A 9,261-nucleotide genomic window follows, 5' to 3' on the forward strand; every position below is an offset into this window, starting at 1 on the left:
TTCAATCTTGTATTGTTCAAATTTCAAAATTTTTCACTTTCAGCATTATAATTCTAGCATGCAGCCACATGCATATTCAGTGTTGTGCAATTGTGAGGGGGTGCATCATGTACTTGGTTGTCTGTACCTACCCAAACTTTTCCATTAACAAAATGCTTCAGAGAGCCATACCTATAATCTAAAGGCAGTATATACAATATCTACAGGCAGAAAATATTATGAATTTTATGTGGAAATGTCTCCAAATTGCAGTATTTTAGCATCTATTTTTCAAAAATTTCCTAGGGGACATGCCCCAGACCCCGCTGGGAAGTGTGCTTTACACACCTCTACCCAAGAGATTAGTACCTTGAGTTAGCCCCCCCCCCCTTTTAATCCTAGATCCGCCCCTGCTAGCTACATAAATAAAATTAGCTAGAACAAGGCAACACTATACACCTTATACATGATGAAACGCTACAAGGATCTATAGATATGATGATTACAAACTACAAGAACACTAGTCCTTATCAATATCACCAAGTGATTTAATGAAGTGCTTGATTGGTGGGCGTTAATTAGAATCATTATAATTAATGACTTCCTGACAGCTCAATACTAATAATTTGGTAAGTAATTTAGTATTCACTTGTTATAGATAATGCAATGTGACCCATGAAAAGCTGGCGATTGTGGGTTTCGTAGTCTTCAGTTTGGTAGGGCACTAGCCCTGCTGTAGATACGCCACTGGTACACTTTATCTACTGCCGTATTATTTGTGTACTGTACCTACTTTTGAGTCCCTAACCAATGCTGCCAAAGTGCTGTCACAGTGCAGATATGGTTTCTGATTGATATGTTTTGCAGGAAAGTGCACACCTTTGAATGTACAGTATGGTAACAGTATTATCATACCACATGATGAAAAATACATCTGCATTTCATTTAACCATCATGCCAACTACTACACACACTGAAATGATATAAATGAAGCAAAGTTTGTTACAAAAAATTCCAAGTGCTGCCATTTCTCTTTTACAGCATGTAAAAGCCATGCTGTGACCATGCAAGATTGTAGCTGCATTCCACTACAAACTGCTGGTAGAACATGTGACTTATATAAGCATGAGTAATTCTAATCATGCTGATAGCATTTTTCCTTCCTAGTCAACCTTTTTGTGCGCACTACAAACTTGCAATTGAGTGTGTGTTTGCCCTCAGTGCAGTATTAGAAAAAGTTACTTTCTAGACTTTGAATTATAAATCTGAGGAACACGAAGTGTGCACTTTAGTGCCAATCAAGAGTTCATAATTATGAATCAAATTAACAGTTACAAATATGTAATATAAAAAATATAAAAATAAATAAACAACTTGTATATATTATATATACATTATAAATTTGTTTCCATCCAAATAGGATATTTGTTGTTTCTCACAATATGTACTTCATCAATCACTTTTGAGTGCTACAGACAATTCAGTTATTGCAAGTGATCTTTAAAAAATCACTCACTGCCTACCTCATCAGAAATTTGCTGCCATTTGACATGAGTAGAGTTTACAATAGTCATGTAGGAGTAGCCAAAGTCAAAGAAATGAGCAGCATCCCATGGCATCATATGGTCAAATCTTTTATGCATTTCTTCACAACCCTATAAAAGTATAGCTATATTACTATCTAGCTATAACAGCCATATTTAAACTCACAGCTGAACCAGTGATAAAATGCACTGGTGCCTTAGGGTCAACATAGGGTTCTTCCTCAGATCCTTTGTACACTGTTCTATTGTAGACTGGCCACAATCTTTGATACTCGTGTTCATGAGCCCACAACTCTATATCAACTCCTAATTTGTTTTAAATATAAAGGCATTGTGAGGATAAAGATATTTGAAATACCATATTTGTAGAAAAGAAGCTCCAAAGCATACAGGTGAGAAGAGGAATACCCAGTACGTATCTAAAAGCCGGATATAGATATTTGTAGTAATGTTACATGCATATTATAGGCTTTACTTACTCTGCTGTTCCTGTGAGTACAGTCATGATGGTCTTTCAAGGAACAGTACATTGGCCTATGACCAGCTGTAATGACCCATGGTCTCTCCTCCCTGGAGTTGACTTCCTGCATGTATTATAAAAACATATTTCAACTTCTCAATGTAGGGAATAATAGTGGAATCAACCGGTATCCAACCATATTTTACAAAACTGATTAATTAGAATAGTACAGTAGTACTGTGTGGTAGGATCTTCCCAAGCTAAATGGTAAAAAATTCATCATAGAATTGTCTTACCGTATAGTAAAAATTTGGTGGTAAAAAAGTTTGGTGAAAGCCTACTATTGCAAATTTGACAAAAAAAAAACTTTGGCGAATGGGGCTTCACCTGCAATTTTTTAGCTACCACATACTGTACTGCTCAAATGTAACACATGAGTGCAAGTGATTAACAACTCGCCAATTAAGGGACGTGGCAGACATTTCGATCACGAGTCTTTATCCCTCGCATTGAGGGATGACAACTTACGATGGAAACAGCTGCCACACTCCTTAATTAGCAAGTCTTTTAATTGCTTGCACTGTGTGTAGCAACGTTGCATTCGAGTGGTAGGTACTGTACAAGTGTAAGCATCGTTTGCTAGTTCTTGTAATGTCGAGAGCAATGTTTGGATTTTCGTGAACTCACATCACAGCCTTGTGGGACAATGCACCTCACAATAATCAAAGGGAACACTAGGAGGAATACCCACGATACCTGTCATGATACTTTGATACCCATCCTTTCAACATGGCTAATCTGCTCATGTGATTGCTAAAAATAATTGGCGGATAAAACTTTGGCAATTGTAATGCTATTCACCAAATTCGCCAAAGTTTTACCGCCAAAGTTTTTTTTACTATACAGTATGTGACAAAAGAACACCTTTATGGAAGAGTTTTGGTGTATTAACAGCAATAAGAAAACCATTACAGAAGAGCGAAAATTGAGTTTGGGAATTGTCAAAATCCAATTATTCAATTATTTTAGATGTCATCTTCAAAGGAAGCCATATTAATTAAGATGTTAATTTTCCATTTTAACACTTTCCTTACAGATGCCACAAATGAGGGAGTAATTTAAAACAGTTCATTAGCTAGACAAATGGTAACCACTCCCCTTAATAATCTAGCTGCACTTTTTAATATAGCGGAAATAAGGCATGGTAACCACACCCTTTAATAATCACAGTAGTAATATCCTCTTGTTTCACTACTTGAATCTCTACTTCAGTTATCATACAGTACGGTAGTACTGTATATTAGGGATCATGGAGGTGTGCACCTTCTGACACAAAAGAAATATTGACCAGAAACCAGCCTCATAATATCTATACGGTGCCTCGGCAGTATTCATTAGGTATAACCAAGCCCAGCAATGTCTTCAATACAACCTGAAGCACTTCCAATAGATTGCTACAAAAAAATTATTCAGTGGAATTGATGATAATGCCATAGCTAACCCAATAATGACACTTAATTTTTTCATTGGTTTGGCCTGACACTGTTTGGCTGTTTAACATTGGTTCTGCCTTTGGGCATAGTGTAGTACATACAATGCACGTTTCATGGACTTATTTTGTGTCCCATATATCTTTGCTGACAGTGCAAGGTGTCGATTCATGGTAGCATAACACGAAAGCTTTCCCATGTTGTTTTCTGTTGTGACTGGATTGATTGCAGAGGTCCTTCTCATAGTGTTCTTTGCTTGTAATACCTAAACATAGCTGAAAACGAAGCACAATAGCTATTTCGTTAATTCAGTAATTGATAGTTGGAGCACGTGTTCAAAAACAATAAGTTTGGTGCCATTCTTTCTTCTACTGCTGGGCAGGTTCACCAGTCATAATAATGTTACAAAAATGTAAAGAAAAGGGATCAAAGAAATAAAAATTACTGGAACATGGGAGGTCACCTATACACCCGAATATATACTAGTTGACATTTAATCACTATACTCAATTCAATCATGGGTATAGTCTGAAGTAAGGATTAAATGTCCTTTAGTATATTTTCAGGTGTAGGCAACCTCACTACCTTTTATTTCTTTGATCCTTAAATTGAACTTAAAATTCCCATTGTACTTGTTTAAACTACACTATCACATATAGGATGGTCATCATTTTGTATTATATGCAAGTACACTGTATAGGAACATTTAATGGGAGATTCCTAAATTTGCAGCTACTCATTATGTGTCCTCCTCCATGGAAATCTTTAGTAAAAGGTGAAAGATTTATTTACTCTGAAGGAAGACTAGACTACTACTATAGTGCACATTTAATTCCTATTAGTCACATAGTAGGCAATTCTACCTTGTTCATTTACATTTTATTTCTGATTTTCCATGATCCCTACATTTAAAAACTTTGTTTGATTCCATCTGTGCATATATATAGCATCAAAGAAAAGAATGGCAATAAAAATAATGTGCATCCTGACTATCAATTACTGAAAGAAATAGCCATTTTGCGCTACTGTATGAAATGCAACAAGTGAAGAATGTTAAGGGAATAAACAACCCACAATGAAATATATGAGGGAGTACTAGTTGAATGCAGAGGAGATCCTGGATCATATGTGGCTTCTCAGGCACTTACCTAAACTGCTGTACATGGATTAATTCACTACCTGGTCTGGGATTCAGAGTTTTAGTGCTATGTTTCTAACTCCCTGCTACACAGGCCTTCAGTAGCCGTTTTCGGGCCTCTAGTGGGATATATAGTGAACAGTGCAAGAAGAAACTTTACAATCAATCCAGTCATTACAAAAATTATAGTCACTTGTTTGGGGCTTTTGCTGTTTTGAACTATAATCATGAGTCATACGCAAGAAGCGATTGACGCATTATCGACAAATCTACAACTAACACATACGCATAAATAATGGGACACTACGTAGGGTAAAGGTAAGTCAATAAAACATGCATTTCAATTGATGTGGTGGGCAAAAAGCAATGTTGAATAATGAAGAAATTAAGTCTGTAGCATTTGCCATGCTTGTCTAAAGGTATCATTTAGTCCGATTTCTAATGAGACTCAAAAGGATCAAAAGGATCATTGTTGAAACATTGTCACTATTTTGGATATCCTAGTGACACTTTAAAGTAGACAGTATAATCTCTATAGCTAACCTTCAAGTCCTGTTCCAGCCAGTTATACTGTTGCTCAATCAACTCCACACCACCATACTCAGTATAGTAATACACTTCAGTGGAGAATACTACAAAGTGAGCATTCCCAAGATCCCAACTGTAACAACAGTGATCACAAGGTATACCATATTCAGTAAATCACATATTTTAACATGACTTAAATGTGCAAAAGTGGTCATATCCACAAACATGTGATGATAATAATAAAGTGTGAAGTGATAACATGTGATGATCATGTGACAAGTAGTGTGCCCATACATACCTATAGTAGAAGTTAGCGTGGCCTCCTGGCATTGTAAATCGGTGGATGTAATGAGAAAAATTGCTACACAATAAACAACACTTTATTATTGCTTTAACTGAAATTGTTACACATTAAAAAAAGCTTATTATAGCTTTGTAGCAACTGAAATGCATGTCACTTACTAAGCATTCTCATGATTGCCTGGTGCAGTCATATATGGTATTTGTGTTGCTAATACTTGTATCTTGTTCATAAATTTATCTCCAATGGATCCATCAGCCTTTAATGGGACAAATATGAAAGAATCAAAATCTGTAGGTTTATATGTAACTTACAGATGCTAAATCATAAGCAAAATCACCTGTAATAAATGTTTTCATATCATATATATGTTATATACTTTCAATGCTTACCAATGTGAAGGATGGCATCAAACTGTCCAGCATTTGTCAGGGCTTTTAGACTGGGCAGTGCATGAGCATTGGCTGATCCCATGTCACCGTAAATAGCTAATCTCGGACTCCAATTAGTACCATTATTAAGTGTTGTCATTGTAAATGTTTTACTCCAGTTATCAGAACAACCAACAATGTAATCTGAAGTATAAAAACATTAAAGTTTCAGCTCCATATAGCTACTAGTATACCTACCATATTTTGTAGCTAGTTTGAGGCCAGTTAGAGTTACAGTGTGCATGTATCTAACAATGTGACGGCCACCTCCATCCATAAACTCTACCATTTCACCATGAATGGTGTTAGTTAGGTTGGTACCATGTTCACCATAATGGATTATACTGTGATTAGTTGGTCCATATGTTGTCCACATTACAACCATCTCACTAGTGTCTCCTAATAAAATATACACATATCATCGGAATAGGCAAAGCTCATGCATATTAAAGGATTGTCATTGCAGATTGCCATGCAGTTGCAAAAGATGTGTTGCAGGTCAGGGTGGGAAGCCTGTCAGTAGACTACTCACCGGTGGCAGAAATATGTACTTGCTCTGGAGCAGTAGTGTCTACTGATCTACTCGATGGTTGTACAGCCAATACTGCGATGACTGATGATAATAATACTATTGATAAGACCACAATGAACAGTGATAGTAAAGTTAGCAGGCGACGATTGGATAGTCTATTCACTTGTCCAGACGTCACTTCACTTGCTTCTTCTAACAAAGCGTCCTTATCCAAGCTCGTATCCATTTCTTATTCTATGCTAGACTGCATGCATGACAACGCCGTCCCTTTTATATTAACTCGTTGAGTAACTCACCACGAGATTTGCAGCGCTTGCACGCCCCAACCAGTCACGAGCGAGGTCACGAGATGACGTTATCATACGGTTCTAAGAGACCTTGCACGACAACAAAACAAGTGAAAATCACGTGCACAATATTTCGTCCAATGAAATCAATTCATTTTTGAAGTTCAAACAATAATTACCGCACGTGACGTCTTGTTGCCGCACAAGGTCTCTCTTTTTTTTATTATTATTATTTATTTTATTTTTTAAAATTATTTACTTAATTAATTTTTAATTAATTTATTTATTTTTTTCCCCGGGCTGGATGGACTGCCCTTGCCTACCACCCCCAGCACAAAGAAAGCACGTGCTGGACAACTGAATAAAAAGGACCAGATTGCTAAAAGTTTAAAAGTCCCTGTGCTCATCAATGCGGCCCATCTCAGGAGAGGCATCATTGGAGCGATGCGAGATGGACCTACTTCCACGTATGCACATTGTAGCTGACCGAAGTAGAGAAAAAGACAGTGTGCATCGGATAAAAGCCAGAGTCTGACTGTAACTAGTAGAGCCGCGGCGAGATAGATGGTCAGCCAAACGACGGTAGAAAACTATTGCCTCCCTTCCCATACCTCCAGTGGTCGCAAACACAAGGGGAGTGAAGGAGGCCTGCTCAACCTCTCTGACACGGTCACCATACTCACGTTTCTTCTGTGCCTCGTGACGTCGATACAAAGAGGGGACACTGGTGTTGCAGTAGCTCGGTGCATTAGGATGAAACACCCTTACGTCAAAAAAGGCACTTTGCCGCTGCCCCCAGAATCCCCTAGCATGTATGTCTGCCCTAGCCTCATCCTGACGGTTGGCAGTCTTAGGTGCAATGATCTCCCCAGTAAGTGGCTGTAAAGGTGGCTCAAGGGCCACACCATGACATGTCTTGGAAAGCCACTCTGCAGTGATGTTCTAAGAGACCATGACATGTCAAGGTCTCTTAGAACCGCTGTACCAATCTTGCTTGCAAAAGCGGCAGAAAGGGAGGGGCTAGGGGCCATCCCTCAGAATGAACTTTGTTAAGGTCACTCCAAATAAATTCTCTGTTTCCCGTCCTGGACTCAGGCATATTTGCATGCGGGCGGGCGGTCCATTTCTATTATTTCATTATAAGATTGGCTAGCTTTTCAAGCCATTATTTGCCTGGCACAGCCAAAAAGGCTGCATAAAAACATGTTTAAGCTTGTTCCTTCCTTTGTAGTTGCAAAAATAACACAAACGTGAAGTTTGTGCTGACTTGATAGCACTGCTGACACTGTTTCAGGATAGCTTTTACTGAACCCATCAGTATGCAAGAATAACCGGAAAATAATGGAAGAATACGGAATAATGGAACATTTAGAGCTGGCAATACGGCGGTTGACGGGAAACAGAGAATTTATTTGGAGCGGCCTAAAAATACGTGAAATTGAGCATGGCAGTTTTACCCTCCTTATTTTTTCCAGTTCAGTCTGGTGGTATGGGTACAGCTACTACCATGCACAGTGATGCACCATGCATGCACTGACAGACTCACTAGCCACCTGGCTCACTTGTCGAGTGCCAAGTGGAATTCCCCATAATTCTTTGGTGATGGGTTGGCTCCACTGTTGTTTGGGCTGGTCCGTTCCTCTGTGAGATGCTTAAGGGGCTCTCACGTTCAACTTCTCGGTCCTTTCTACTATCGATCTTGCTGTTGCAGAGGGGAGGCTTGCTCCGCCCTGGACTTTTTCTGTAGTGTTTAGGCAAAGTTTTTTATAGTTTGCTTCTTTAGAGACGTAGAGGTCGGGGGGGAGGTGGAAGGGAGTGCTATTAGTATTAGGGTAGTCTTGCATGGCCAGTATATAATAGATCTATATAAAAACCAAGAGTTCGATAATATAGTAGAGAGGGAACTATTGTAAAAACTTTATGGAAACCGCGAAAGATTAGATCCAGTACTCACGATTTTAAACATCATGTCCTAACTATCATATAAATAGTGCAACATTATATAACTGTCCTCCCCAGTTTCTAGTCTCGCCAGACAGCCTGTATTTTTTCTTTTGTCATTTGGTCGGGAAAAAAAGACAAAGAAAAATACAGAGTGGCTGGTGAGACTACCCAGTCCCCTGTGTCAATGTGGGATGACCAAGCTGATTGCATTGGTCAAGATGAAAATTTCTTTATGTGGTTTTCCTACTAGCTAGGAGGTGACAACTTACTGGTAGTTATATAACTTGATTAATCTGCCAGCACTTCCAAGGATAAGACACATTTTTATCCTTGAGATATAGTAGGTGGTAACATTGCAGATCCTTGTACTTCACATCCTGGCTTTATACACCAATGTCAAACCAACAGTTAATATTAGAGGAGAGGCTGGCCTTAGCGACCATGATGCCATCACTGTTGTTAGAAGATACCACACCTTACCTAGTAGCGACTGGGTTACACTTGTGTGAAGACCTCTAGGAACTGAAAGGAACCACAAACCATTTGAGGGCAACAGGAATTACATATACATACATGGTAACTTAAAGATTTGGGTGTGGATTATAGATCTTGAAATAGCTTTGGCTA

At 38.5% G+C, this 9,261-nt stretch overlaps 1 protein-coding gene and 1 pseudogene across 2 annotated transcripts; both read right to left on the reverse strand.

Moving 5' to 3' along the window:
* Positions 1–1,266: 1,266 nt before the first annotated feature.
* Positions 1,267–6,801, reverse strand: LOC136269297 (acid phosphatase type 7-like). Of its 2 annotated transcripts, XM_066064834.1 has the most exons (13): positions 6,567–6,796; positions 6,404–6,499; positions 6,070–6,270; positions 5,833–6,015; positions 5,755–5,780; positions 5,602–5,699; positions 5,438–5,500; positions 5,155–5,272; positions 2,003–2,107; positions 1,882–1,942; positions 1,690–1,829; positions 1,503–1,634; positions 1,267–1,448 (listed from the first exon to the last, which is right to left on the reverse strand). In XM_066064834.1, the coding sequence occupies exons 3-13, from the start codon at positions 6,254–6,256 to the stop codon at positions 1,374–1,376; spliced, it is 1,188 nt and encodes a 395-aa protein (XP_065920906.1). In that variant the 5' UTR covers positions 6,257–6,270; positions 6,404–6,499; positions 6,567–6,796; the 3' UTR covers positions 1,267–1,373. The 2 variants fall into 2 exon arrangements, with proteins under 2 accessions (XP_065920906.1, XP_065920905.1); XM_066064833.1 differs by having other exon boundaries at positions 6,404–6,801.
* On the reverse strand, positions 4,175–4,285 carry LOC136237386 (U5 spliceosomal RNA; annotated as a pseudogene).
* Positions 6,802–9,261: the final 2,460 nt, after the last annotated feature.

The sequence above is a fragment of the Dysidea avara genome, chromosome 10, assembly GCF_963678975.1.
Source record: "Dysidea avara chromosome 10, odDysAvar1.4, whole genome shotgun sequence".
Taxonomy (NCBI): Eukaryota; Metazoa; Porifera; class Demospongiae; order Dictyoceratida; family Dysideidae; genus Dysidea; species Dysidea avara.